Raw genomic sequence first — 14,501 nt, 5'->3', positions numbered from 1 at the left:
GGTTCATGCAATTTGTCCTCTTTTTATGCAAAAAGATAGAATTTGTCATCCCAGCGACTTTACATGGTTGGCTTCATGACTATTTGTGAGGAAGTAAATCGAAAAATTATAGTTGATTACGACGGAGGAGGGTCATGCAATTTGTCCCGGAAATATAATTGAGTTGATTAATACGGGACACATTTATTGAAATGAGCAAGGATCAAATTTCAACGAAATCAAGATAATGTCCTTCCCCGTAGTGGTCTACTACAACTTTTCGATTTATCTCCTCAGATAATCGTGGAGTGGACTATGTGACACCGCTGGAGTGACGGATTTCATCTTTTACTGAAAATGTTCACTTCTGTAAAAGATGAAATTTATCACTCTAAGGGTCCCATACGGTTTTTACGATCATTTATGAAAAGGTAAATTGAGAAATTATAGTTGACCACGATAAAAGAGGACCAGTTTAATGCCGGTCCGGCTTGGGTTATAATTTATCAACAAACAAGGGCAAATATGACATTTAACGATGCCCTTGCAACCTAAGGATTTCCCCTCATTTCTGCTGCACCATCGCCCGCAGTTGCCTGCTCCAAATCCGCCGCCGCCGCTCTTCTTCGGCCGATCTCCGATCCGGTTGTCTTCTACTAAGGTCAGTCGGTGAAATATTTCTGGAAATTACTTCTGTTGCTTCTAAAGGCCTTAGAGCTTCGGAGTTGAATTCGTGATTTGTGTTAAAGATCCAGGCTTTCTCCTCCTTGGCCGTTGCGAACAACATCTCCTGTCCTCTTCGACAATCGACCGCTGCGCAGAAGATCTGTGAGCAGCACGGCGCCGCCTCCTAGCTTGCCGCACACCGCCCTTTCAAGGTATATCGAATTTCCACCGGTCCGAATCATCATTTATAGACATCTTAATTCTTAAGTCAGATTTCAATAAATGACTCCTGCATTTTTTGGCTTGTTTTTTCGTTAGACTCTTATGCATTTCGTTACAATAGGATTGCATCCTTCCAATCTGTATTTGCATTGTTCACTAGGTGTTTAATCTATAACAAGAATTAATCTGTGAAGAGAATTTGAGGAATTTAGAATGATGAGATGGATGGAGAATACTAGTGAAGAGTAGGAGGAGTAATGAGTTTGTGAAATTGGGTTTTGCAAGTGCAAGAACTAAGATAGTGTACTGCATGTGGTGTTATAGTAGTGTTCTTTTTCTTGTTTCACAGTTAGGTCTCTTGTGATTTGGTGATGAGTTCATGACTTTGGTAAGCCTTGCCACTTTGATTTTGTTTATTCCATTTCAGTCCACATTATGTGTTGATGATGGCAATTGTTACGGATGTAAATATCAAAATTTTAATCTTTCATGTAAAAGAAGTGCCTTTCTTAGGAGCATGTTGAAAATAGGAATGGCGCTCTATTCTATCATGTCTCAGCTTTGAATTTGACATTGCTATTTTGTCTCTTGTGTTTGCAGCATTAAGTCTGCTCTGTGGAAGAAAGCAGACATCAGCGAAGCATATATTTCTACTGAAAATGGCGACTTTTGCTAAGCCTGAGAATGCTCTGAAACGTGCAGAAGGTAGTAGTTCTTTCTAATTTTTTTTCCTCTGCACAAAATAATAAGTTTATATTGTTGCTGTTGCATCACTTAAATTCAGGTAGACAATGAGACAAACATGTTGGAATCTCATGAATAAAGTGTTTGTGTTGGTTCATATGTTACTAAATGTTGCGTATTGTTTAATCAAGAAGAAAGGAGCTAGTTAAACTAAGAAATCATTCTCTCAAAAATATGCCTAATTGTCTTAACAGTTATCTCATGATCAATTTATCAATTACTGCCAATAAATATATCCACAAATAATTTGCTTTGTCCATTCATATAACATGCGCTTTCTAATAGAGTTATTAACTAACAATATGCATGCCTTTTCCCCTTGTCTCCTTTTATTCAGAGTTGGTTAATGTTGGACAAAAGCAAGCTGCCCTGCAAGCCCTGCATGATCTAATCACTTCAAAAAGGTACAGAGCATGGCAGAAGACTCTTGAGAGAATCATGTTCAAATATGTAGAACTCTGTGTGGACATGAGGAAAGGTCGATTTGCGAAGGATGGCCTGATCCAGTATCGGATCATATGCCAACAAGTAAATGTAAGCTCTCTAGAGGAAGTGATAAAACACTTCATGCAGCTTTCAACAGAGAGAGCTGAGAAGGCTAGAACTCAGGTGCAAGCTTTGGAAGATGCGCTTGACGTGGAGGATCTTGAGGCTGATAAGAGACCTGAGGATTTAATGCTAAGCTACGTTAGTGGCGAGAAGGGAAAGGATAGATCAGACAGGGAACTTGTTACTCCATGGTTCAAATTCTTGTGGGAGACCTACAGGACAGTGCTTGAGATTTTGCGGAACAATTCCAAATTGGAATCACTATATGCGGTAAGATGTCTAGAATTTCTATTTATTTGGTACAGCTCTTGTTTTCCTTTTAAAAAATTAAAAGATTTTTGTTAGGCTCCTCTATCCATGCGTATGCTTGATCTGTTTCGAATATACTTCATTAAAATTCTTAAGTGTTTGAAGGAAATATATGGACATCAACTTACTTTACTATTAAGCCATTGTAGCAATATGTCATTCTTAAAATAAGAAAGTCGCAAAGCATCCTAGAAACATCTTTTTAGCCTCTAGGAATTCTTTGATAACAAAATTGAGTCATGTATTTAGGTACAGAAACTTAATATGTTAACATAGCAATGTATCTTGAGTTTCAAAGAGCTATCGTTGAAAATCTACAGATCCCTGTGTGTTTAAAAAAGAAAACAAAACAGTAGTGGACAAAGGTTGCCTAAGGAAATAACCAGTATATATTTGGTTAATTAACTTAATCTTGTACAGTTTTTTTTGGTCAAACTCGATATGCACCATGAAATAAATTTGATAACATTTTATTCCAAGAAAAAATATGATGGCTACAGAGATCTTCAAGTTTCGGGGTATTAAATTAATGAATCATACCATGAAACTTTGAAAAAGAGTAATAAAAAAAAAAGACTACGGAAGGAGACCACGGTGATCGAAAATCAATTTGGATTTATGCCTGGAAGGTCGATAATAGAAGTTATACATCTTCTCAGGTAATTAATTGAAAAGTATCGGAAACAGAAATAAGACTTACACATGATATTCGTTGACCTAGAAAAAGCTTATGATAGAGTCTCAAGAAAAATTATATAGAGAATTCTAGAAAAGAGAGCAGTTGACATAGTGTATATTGAACTAATTAAGAATATGTATGAGGATGTAATGATCAGAGTGAAGACTTTAGGCGGATTAACTGAAATATTTCTCATAAAGATAGGGTTACATCAAGGATCAACTCTAAGTCTCTATCTTTTTACACTAATCATGGATAAACTCATTGGGCACATCCATGATACAATATCGCGGTGCATGTTGTTTGTAGATGATATTGTTTTGATAGATGAAACACGTGAAGGAGTAAATGCTAAACTCAAATCTTGGCGGGAAACGTTAAAAGTGAAGGTTTTAAACTTAGTAGAGTAAAGACGAAATATATAAAATTTAAATTTAGCAATACAAAATGTAATGAGATAATTGTTAAGATAGGAGATGATGAGTTGTCTGTAGCTGATAGTTTTAAATATTTAGGATCATTTTTGTAAAAGGATGGAGAGATTGAGAGAGATATCTTACATATCATACAAACGGGATGGATGAAATGGAGGTATTTTTTGTGATCATAAAGTATCTCTAAGACTTAAAGGAAAATTTTACAACATGACAATTAAACCTGCTATGTTGTATGAAGTTGAATGTTAGGCTACGACTCAAGTACATGAGCAGAAGATGAGAGTTGCAGAGATGAGGATGTTAAAGTGGATGTGCAGATATATCAGGATGGACAAGATAAAAAATGAAAATATTAAAGAGAAAGTCGAGTTGCACCTGTTGAGGGAAAACTTCAGGAGATACGTTTAAGATGATACGGACATGTAGGTAGACGACCAATATATGTTCCAGTTATACGATGTGAAACTATAATAAGTGTGTACATCAAATGAGGAAGAGGAAGATTAAAAAAGACTTGGTTAACAACAATAAAACAAGATAAATTTTATTTAAATATAAATGATGATATAATAGGGGATAGAGTCCAGTGGCGTAAAAAGATCCATATAGTTGACCACACCTAGTGGGATAAAATTTGATTGTTGTTGTTATATTAGCTTAAACTAATAATTTATTTAAATATAAATTATGATATAATAGGGGATAGAGTAGAATGATTCATATAGCCGATCCCACCTAGTGGGATAAAGTTTGGTTGTTGTTGTTGTATTAGGTTAAACTAATATTTTGAAAATTAAGATTGAGTAAAAATTAATTTAGGATTAACTAAAGTCTAGATTAGGATCAAGTAGATTTAAATTAAATTGAATTGAATTTATTTTAATTAGTTTAATTAGGAATTTTTTCCTATGTATTAAGGAGAAAAAGAATAAAAAAAATTAAAAAAGAATTTTTTCATGTATTTAAGGATGCAAGAAATAAAAATAAATTAAAATATAGGGAAGAAGGAATAAAAATTAAGAGGGGAAAAAATTAGCCATTAAAAATTCAAAAAAATTAACAGTTAAAAAAAATTAAGATTGAAAAAAAACTGTCTAGAATAATCAACGGTTAAAGAAAAATTTTTTAAATTGAAAAAATGCAGCCTCGCATGGTTGCCACGGTCTCACGGAGACGTCCGCGCGGTTGTGGGGCCTCGCATGAGGCCTCTGCGCGATCGTAGGGCCTCTGTGTTGTCGTAAGGCCTCGCGCAGGGTGTGTTAGTGTCCACGTAGTGTCGGTCGGCTGTTGAAATGAGATGTTTCGCCCGCGCTGCTCGGTACGACACGAGATTTTAAACCATGATCCTTCGAGCACATTTCATGCAGGTGCTTCATGATCCCATTTTTTTTTGTCGTAACTACTATGTCTTTCTATTTTGATATTGTGATTCCTCATTTTCATGTTATATTTTATTTTCGATGGTTCTTTGACATATGCTCTTAGCATCTTGTTTAAAAATGGAAATGAGTTAGTACAAATATCATTCATAAATAAGGATTCAAAAAGTGTTTGCAGCGCTGTGTAGTCAACCCATTGCATAGCGCATATGTGGAGGCTTCAGTGACCAATATTAAATTTTTTAAAAATATTTATATTGATATCTAAACTATTTCTCATTTGCAAAATAAGTTTTTAACACTTATAAATTGCAAACTACTAGGTAGGGTGCCTTAGGATTTTAAGTCAATTAGTTTAAATTGGTTAAAATAAACCACAAAAGGTTGACTACATATGTTATATGCTAATTATATGCAGTTTATATCCAGCCCCCCATTCAAAATCTGCCTAGTGCTTATGTGGCTCAAGTAGTGACTTTTTAAAATCATGCTTATAAATGATTTTTTGTATCCTTTTAGGAATTCAAGTTAGATAGCATGAAGTGCTTATATGATCCTCACAAGTGATCTGAGATATCAAATGTCATTTTGTCGCTACTAAATCACTTTGCATTATCATATGCCTATTGTGTTTATTAACAAATAATCATGTAGGTTTGCTGAATATGTTTGTGATTCCTCTTCTTTTAGGCTTCATTGGCTTATATGAAAAGACAGGAGGGAGAGGGGGAGGGAGAGTGATTGATCACAAAGTTTGCACATGCATAATCATTCAGTCATATGGATTTTTGTTGCTTTCCCTCTCCTCTCTTCCCCAAATAGTTATAGATCCCAGTAAGCTTAGCCTTAGTCATTATCTAATATATCTCTAGTTGTCAGCTAGGTGTTGTGCCTTCTTGATTTGGTGAAGCTAAGGATGCATTTGTCCTCTTTCGTTGTGTAATTTGTGGTGAAGTTCAGTACTTCCTTATTTAGCTTATGAACTTATTCTAATCAAGACTGCTTTGCTGTTAAGTTGTAGCTATTAAGTCTCAGGTTCTACTATTGATAGAAATATTGAAGACGAACACACTATTTTCAATGGAATATAAGTCGTTCTTTCTGTCTTATTGTTTAGATGACAGCACATCGGGCCTTCCAATTTTGCAAACAATATAAGAGGACTACAGAATTTCGCAGGCTCTGTGAGATTATAAGGAATCATCTTGCTAATTTAAACAAGTATAGGGACCAAAGAGACAGGCCTGATTTGACAGTTCCAGAGAGTTTGCAGCTTTACTTGGATATCAGAATTGAGCAGCTCAAGATAGCAACTGATCTGGAACTGTGGCAGGTTTGTATTTTGGCATTGCCTTATGTTTCTTTCATATATTTTATTTTTCTTTCCATACCATTTATGGTTTTCCCTTGCACTAATTTCCTGTATTTGCAAACTATCATTGTGTTCTTTTCTATATTGCATCTCCTAAACTTTAATGTGGGCCCAAATGGTATTACTTTGGTGTAAATCCATATCAACATGTGATATGGGGTTCACAGTGATCAACCATGCCATCTTGTTATGAGCTAGCCTCACTGAATCCCTTGTCATTTTACTTGTTTACCCGCAAAGCGACAATTTATTGAGGTTTTCATAATCAGTTCCAATAACACTTTATAGATGCAACTTGACAAATATCAGAAACATTGTAACTTATAGTATATCTTTTTGGTAGGGGTTCCTTCCTATAATATATCATTAGTAGAGTAGAAGCTCTGCAACACAGATTTCCATCATATGGAAGTTGCGGTTGTAGCATTCAAGAGAGGTCAACCCCATATATTTCCATCTCTCCAATTATATATCATCCCCAAGATGCCTGGGATTTGATTCGTTTAATGCAGCATGGGTAAAACATGTACTTCTATGCTGATATTTCTAGTTCTGGTGTTGTCTCAGAATATTGTGTCACCAAGAGATACCTTCTCAGATTTAAACCTAGGTTTTCTTGTTTTTTTTTTTTTTTTAAATTCAGTTCCTTAACATGTTATTGTATTGTTTTCTCATACAGGAAGCATTCCGCTCAGTTGAGGATATCCATGGTTTGATGAGTATGGTGAAGAAGAGTCCCAAGCCATCAGTAATGGTGGTATATTATGCTAAGTTGACAGATATATTTTGGGTCTCAGATAGTCATTTATACCATGCATATGCATGGTTGAAGCTTTTCACATTGCAGAAAAGCTACAATAAGAATTTATCACAAAAGGACTTGCAGTTGATAGCATCATCTGTTTTATTAGCTGCCCTTTCAGTGATCCCTTATGACCGGAAGCATGGTGCATCTCATTTGGAGCTTGAAAATGAAAAAGAACGCAATCTACGAATGACTAGCTTTATCAATTTCTCTCTTGATCCTAAAGGGGAGAGTAGAGGAGTTGTATGTATTTAAGCCATTTGCTTACATGTCATCCAGTGTTTTTTCTAATAAGAAATTGCTAGTTCTGACGTTTCACTCTTGTTTTGCAGCTTTCACGTGCATCATTGCTTGCAGAATTGGTATGCCATACATCTTTAGTGTCACTTTCATCCATTTATTCTTCAATCAATAATAATTCAATTCTTTTATATATCTTTTTAATTTTGTACTTTCTGCATGCCATATAGTTTGTTTTCACATGCTTCAGATGAAAGTCAATTGATTTTTTAATTGATACAAGTAATTTTTTATTTCTTTTCGAAATACAATTAGTTATATCTTCACTTAGCACTCATATTAGGAATTTCTGAAACTTTAACAGTGTAGCAATCTTTTATCTTTTAAGCTCCAATATAATAAAAAAGATGTAAGCTGCAACTTCTATAATGATGTGAGCTTTTAGGACCTTGGCAATCTTGTTGCCCTTTTATGCGCTTTGCTGGTAATTACTGATGTTACTTTTGCTTGATATGTTTGTTTTTTAGCTTTTACAATAGAGGATGGAACAAAAAAGTTAACCTTTTCTCCTGTGTAAAATGCTACCTTTTCTAGCTAGTTTTAAAGGATTGTAACCCTATGTTACTTATGTTTTTCTGGTCGAGAAGTTGAACACTAGATTCCTCACAGCTATATGTTGTGCCCAAAGTGTTATTTATCAACAGATGATTTATTTCCTGTCAATTCATGAAAGCAAACAGTTAATTTATCAAAGTTTATGTTGTACAGACCAACAAAGGTGTAATGACTTGTGTCTCTCAAGAAGTGAAGGATATCTACAATCTCCTAGAAAATGAATTCCTTCCTCTAGACCTTGCAACGAGAGTCCAGCCTTTGCTTGCTAAAATTTCAAAACTTGGTGGTAAGCTATCATCAGCCTCATCAGTTCCAGAAGTGCAACTTTCGAAATACAATCCTGCTCTTGAAAAGCTGACCACTTTAAGAGTTCTTCAGCAGGTGTGATTTTAACATTTTTTTTCTCAAATACTATGGGTAATATTTGTTCAATATTTCCTTTTCTTATTTTTTTTATTTGTATCTCAAGTTTTTTTCTTTTCTCTTTTATTCTATCAGGTTTCCCAGGTGTATCAGTCCATAAAGATTGAGTCTTTGTTGAAGATGATACCATTTTTTGACTTCTCAGTTGTGGAGAGGATTTCTGTAGATGCAGTCAAGTACAACTTTCTAGCAATGAAAGTTGATCACCTGAAGGGCGCTGTTCTATTTGGGAATGTGGTAATGGTGTTCAAACTCATGTGTCTGTTTTCACAGGCATGCTATATTGATTTACATTCTTTTATATTATTTACCCTGAATTTATGTTTCCCTAAACACTAAAGACTCATCCTTAATCTATTTTTTTTATATTGCTGAGAAATAGTTTTAGTTTTCTTTTTTGTATGTGAGCATTTGTTGTATTGCATTTCTGCTTGAGCATGTTTTTATCCTTCCTGTTCCTAATGCTAGGTTATACAATTCTTATGATACACAGTTTATATATCAAAATCACTTGGTTTTGATCACAGGACATTGAATCAGAAAAGCTCTCTGATCATCTTGCTATTCTCGCTGATTCTCTTAATAAAGTGAGGAACCTAATTTCACCACCTTTAAGGAAAGAGTCCAAACTGGGTGTGAGTTATGATCTGGCAGAGATAGTTGACAAGGAACATAAGAGGCTTCTTGCTAGGAAGTTCATCATTGAGAAGCGCAAAGAAGAACATGAACGTCAGATGCTGGAAATGGTATTTCCAACACTTTCCTTTTGCTGAGGATGATATTTTGCTGAACTTTCAAAAATAACTTTTTTCTTTGGATATTTGAAGGAGCGAGAAGAAGAATCTAAAAGACTAAAACTTCAGAAGGTGACTGAGGAGGCTGAACAGAAGCGGTTGGCTGAAGAATATATTCGAAGAGAGGAGCAGCGAATTCGCCGCGAAATAGAGGAGAGGGAACTTCAGGAAGCCCAAGCATTGCTTCTTGAAACACAAAAGGGCGCCAAAAAGAAGGGAAAGAAACCTCTCCTTGAGGGGGTAAACCAATATGGTTCTACTTGAACTTAGAGATTTGCCACAAATATTATAGTTAATTAGGTTTATTATCATAGTTATAAAGTATATACTTTTTCACTTTTGTTTTATTGAAAGTGATTACACGTGAAATAATTGCCAAAGTTTTCATTTTCTTAGCAAGAGATAATATAATAGACATGTTGCAATCTCTCATGTCTAAGTTATTCAATATGTTTGGAGATAAAAATTTTATCCGTCTTCAGAAGATTGTAGTTTGTCTTCTACTGTTTTGATTACATTGCTTTGATATCTTTGATTGTTAACCTTTTTTTACTTCACTGCACTGTTATGTCTTGTTTACCTTTTGTAAATGCAAAATGAGTTGTTTTCCGTACTGTGTATTCAATTGTTCATTATTTGTCAGGAGAAGGTCACTAAGCAGACGTTGATTGAGATGGCTTTAAACGAGCAGTTGAAAGAAAGGCAAGAGTTGGAGAAGAAGCTGCAAAAACTTGCCAAAACAATGGATTATATGGAACGGGCAAAGAGAGAGGAAGAGGCCCAACTCATTGAACAAGCCTTTCAGCAGCGCTTGGTGGAAGAGAAAATTCTCCATGAACACGAACAACTGGTTCAATATGCTCAAATGCTCACTGATTTGTGAAGTTATGATTATATTGTTTTTTGGTGAGGTTGACAAAAAGTATTTGCTTATTTTTTTCTCCAGAAAGAGATAGAGCTAAGCAGGCAGCACCATGCTGGTGATCTCCAAGAGAAGAAGAGACTTGCACGAATGTTGGAACAGAAGGTTAACACTCATCTATTTAATGTCTTCCTGTAAAATCTTTGGTGAAACTTAGGAAATAAAGTATTTCCCTTTTTTTCTGCTTGAAGTACCCCTTACATGTTCCAGATTTTATCCAATATAAGCAGCTAGTTTTACAGCTAAGTGTTTTTGCTGATTTTTAGAAATGCTAAGCATGAATGATAAATACATGATGGCTTAATCGTCAGGCTTTGTGATAAATACATGATGGTCTTTGTACTATTAGGACGGTTCCTTTAATGAAAACTTGTTTCAGTGGTGTTCATGTAATTTTTATTTTAAAAGTTTTGGCACCTTATTTTCTGGGTTTGAATCAAGATGATCATGAAACAAAAAGTACTTGTTTATGTTAATTAAATGACTTCTTTCTTAGGTTGTTCTCAGTGCTCTGACCTTTAAACAGTAGGTTAATCACTTCAAGATACTCAAATTAGATTCCTTTCATCGACCTGACTTTTGCCTCACCTTGAGTGAACCAACAAGAATATGAAAAGGAGCCAAATAGTTTCATCTAAAATACTAGACAATTATATCTTTGATAGTTCTGATATGATCTATTCAATACTCCCCAGGAAATATTTCAGCGAAAAATAGTTAGCCAACGTGAAGCAGAGTATAACCGGGTGAAGAAAGAGCGTGAAGATAAAATTAACCAAATTGTAACAATGCGGAAGCGTGAACGTGAGATCAAGAGGAAACTTCTCTATTATCTGAAGGCTGAGGAAGAGCGGTTGACCAGGCAACAAGAAGAGGAGGAAGCTAGAAAGCGTGAAGGTAATTGTTGTTCTCCAAATTATAATGAGTAACATGACAAATAGGTTAACATGTGTTGATGGAAGCAGTCAGTTTATTATGCTACTATGAACCCTCTAAGATATTTTTTACTTAAAAATTATTGGAAGCACATGAGACCGATACACCCATACTTTCAGGGAGTTACATTTTTGTGTCAAAATTTTGCAGAGGAAGAGAGACGAAAGATAGAGGATGCAGAACGGAAAGCAAAGCTGGATGCGATAGCTGAGAGACAGAGACAACGGGAGAGGGAGTTGGAAGAGAAGGAACAACTGCGAAGAGAAGCACTTCTTAGAAAACCCATTGAACCTCTGCCACAGCCAACTGGCCCTGCTTCAGCTCCTCCTGAACCTGTTCCTGCTGCAGCAGCTTCCGCTGCATCAGCAGCACCAGCTACTGGAAAGTATGTGCCAAGATTTCTCCGTGACAAAAGTGAGGGTCAAAGGGCAGCAGCTGCCCCTCCTGAGCCTGATCGGTGGGGAAGGAAGGATGAACGTCCTCCCCAATCAGGTAGCGGTGATAGGTGGACAAGTGAGAACCGCCGATCATCCTTTGGTGGTACAAGGGTGCCATCTTCATCTTCCTGGTCGAGGACACGGAATTAGTGCTGAGTGTTTCGTTGGCCTGGAAATGTCCTCTGTTTTTCAACAGTGGCTGAATGGTTAAATGAAAATTTACTCAAAGAGCATGGTTGAGTTCAGAGGATAATTCTGTTTTGATCGACCTTCAGTCTGTATTTGAACATTTTAGATCAGATGATGTTTTGTTGCTTCAGGCGTATCTTCGAAGTGAGCAGCTGACTGTCATTGATACAACTTGTATGCTGTTGGTTAAATGCTATTGCATATATGCCAGTTCAGTTAATCTATCCATTACGTTGTATTTTTTCTCTGCGTGTGGCCTTAACAATTAACGTCTTACTCTTCTAAGATGAGAAATTTGTTGGTGCCCCGGTTAGTTTTGATGTGGTCAACCAGGTTAAGCTAGGTCCTGTTATTTTTCTAATCCCTCTGCTAAGTGTGCAGGAACTTAGGTACGGAGGAAGTCGAGCGTAAGACGTAGCGGACGAGAAGGGATGCACGGGGAAGTGAGCCGACGGGCTCGGTGCAATCCGAGGAACGCGGAAGCTACGGAAGAGTACACCGGTGGAGCGAGAAGGACGTGCGCGACGTCCGAGAGACGAGAAACCGGGAGGAAGCACGCTCGAGGGCGAAAGACCGGAGTCGGGTTCGGGTGAGCCTAACTCCGGTTAGTCAGAAATCACTCAGAAGATCTACCTACAAAAAGTCAACCAAATTGACTTTTACCAAGTCAACATTTGACTTGGACCATGGCTTAATTGGAAAGTGCAACATGCATGATTTAATTAGAAATTAATTAATCATGTTGCATGGATTAATTGGATTAAATGCATGGAGATCTTTTAACGTTTAAAAGTTTTAAACGTTAAGCTTGAACGTTGGAATTAAAAGGATAAAATTTATCCTTTTATCAAATCAATGTTCGAGAATTAAGATTATCTCCGATCAACGATTAAGATCGCATCTGAAGATCAACGGCTAAAAGAAAACTTATCAACAATCTACCGTTAGGATTTATTTTCTTAGCCTATAAATAGACTTAGAGTTTTAGAGCTGAATGAATCAATTATTCTTTTCTCTTCTAAGTCTGTGAGCTGTAATTGTCTGTAAAAGGCTTCTCCGCCTTCAACGAAGGAGATCGTCATACTGCGCTTCAACTGCCTTGGATCTGCAACCATCTAGGTTGAGACCAAGTAAACTCGTCTTTTACTAGTTTTAATTATACTATTTTAATTAATGTTTGTTTTAATTAATTTCCACTAATTTCTATCCTTGAAAAGAACGCAAGAGATCGATTTTTATTTTTCAGGCAATTCACCCCCCTCTTGCCGCTCCACCTTGATCCTACAAAATTATCTCCTAGAAGAACATAGTTTGATTTGGAAAATCTTTATGCAAGAACGTATTGGTGTATCCTACAACTTAGAGGTAGTTATAATCACGATAAGAGAGTGATGCGGATAGTTTGTTTATGGAAGAACTTGCTCAATCTTTGTCGTGTACCTTAGAATTTAAAGATGATCATAATCTCGATAGTAGATACTTTTTTGGAGTATTCGAGTTGTCACTCAATGATCATGCTTGGGATATTGACCTTCATTTCACCACTCTCGGTTCTCTCTGTTGAGGTGGAGTTGCCTTCTAACTGTGTTAACATGCAGGTGTGAAGGTAGTTGAGACTCAAAGGTGATCATCTCTACCGGTCAGAACACATGAGTAGGACAACAACACCATCTGTCTACCGATTATTTTTCGATGGGCAAATAGAGGATGATTCACATTGGATTCTTTTCTTTCCCTTTGTTTAATTTAGTTGGTGGTGAGCACTTTTGTCACACTCAAGTTTGGGATGAGCATCAAGGTCACCGAGATATTGAAGGGCTATGCGAGTGTCATAGTGTGTTGTTCATATGTATTTAATTATGTTGCCTCCTTTGCATGGTCTTAGGGTCGTCTAGGGTGGGTTTCCAGTGCCAAGCAAGATCTTCCTGTTGGAGATTTGCTCAGCATGATAGAGTATCATTGTCTTTCAACATGTTCTTCACCTTCATCATTGCTTAGGTCTTCCTTCTAGTACTTTGTTAGTTGAAATTTAGGTTCTTCTACTTCTTTATCAGTTGGGTGCTTATCATGACCGTCTTCATCTATGTCTTTTTTCCTGAAACCAAGAATGTGCCCATTGAAGAGCTAGACTATTTTGGTTTGGAAGAGGCACTCATTCTGGGGCTAGTACATCTCTGACAAGGATATCCATGTGAAAAAACCTTGCATACAAGAACACAAGCATTGATGTTGATCATCCTGTTAACAAATTTAATATTTAGTCAAGATTGTTTGTAGGGGTTTTCCATCTCAAAATTAACCAATTATTTGTTTGCACAATCTTATTGACTATATTCTTCTTGTTAGTAGTATTTATTGAGAATGTGTGGATATATGAGGATAGACGGATAAGAAATGAGAATATTAAGAGAAAGTCAATATTATACATATTGAGGAAAAACTTCAAAAGATACGTTTAAATTAGTATGAGCATATATTTTGGATGACCAATAAATACTCTAATTAGACAATGTGAGATTATTATACATAATTAATTAAGAGAGAGATCAAAAAAGATTTGATTATTAACAATAAAATAAGATAAAAAACTTTTTAAAATATAGATAAGAATATAATCAAGGATCGAGTTCAATGACACAGGAGGATCTATGTAGTCGACTCCACATGTAACAATAGCTACTAAATTGACATTCCAATTGTAACAAAAGGTGGAATCCACCACCCAACGACCCCACACGATCGGTCCCACCCCAACCATCTATGAGGAAGTAAATCTGAAAACTGCAGTTGACCACTACGTTGGC

At 36.1% G+C, this 14,501-nt stretch overlaps 1 protein-coding gene across 2 annotated transcripts; it reads left to right on the top strand.

Moving 5' to 3' along the window:
- Nucleotides 1-552: 552 nt before the first annotated feature.
- On the top strand, nucleotides 553-11,923 carry LOC141830823 (eukaryotic translation initiation factor 3 subunit A-like). 2 transcript variants are annotated; one of them, XM_074718256.1, is made up of 15 exons: nucleotides 553-640; nucleotides 729-857; nucleotides 1,468-1,572; nucleotides 1,949-2,430; nucleotides 6,082-6,297; nucleotides 7,016-7,384; nucleotides 7,474-7,503; nucleotides 8,150-8,377; nucleotides 8,495-8,656; nucleotides 8,947-9,165; nucleotides 9,247-9,453; nucleotides 9,857-10,063; nucleotides 10,160-10,240; nucleotides 10,831-11,032; nucleotides 11,222-11,923. In XM_074718256.1, the coding sequence occupies exons 3-15, from the start codon at nucleotides 1,527-1,529 to the stop codon at nucleotides 11,656-11,658; spliced, it is 2,886 nt and encodes a 961-aa protein (XP_074574357.1). In that variant the 5' UTR covers nucleotides 553-640; nucleotides 729-857; nucleotides 1,468-1,526; the 3' UTR covers nucleotides 11,659-11,923. The 2 variants fall into 2 exon arrangements, with proteins under 2 accessions (XP_074574357.1, XP_074574358.1); XM_074718257.1 differs by having other exon boundaries at nucleotides 620-640; nucleotides 735-857.
- The last annotated feature ends 2,578 nt before the right edge of the window (nucleotides 11,924-14,501 follow it).

Source organism: Curcuma longa, chromosome 6, assembly GCF_044706935.1.
Source record: "Curcuma longa cultivar G26 ecotype Majalengka, Jawa Barat chromosome 6, ITB_CL_G26_1.1, whole genome shotgun sequence".
Lineage (NCBI taxonomy): Eukaryota > Viridiplantae > Streptophyta > Magnoliopsida > Zingiberales > Zingiberaceae > Curcuma > Curcuma longa.
Note: the sequence above shows the minus strand (reverse complement) of the source record. Positions and strands in the feature narration are given on the sequence as shown.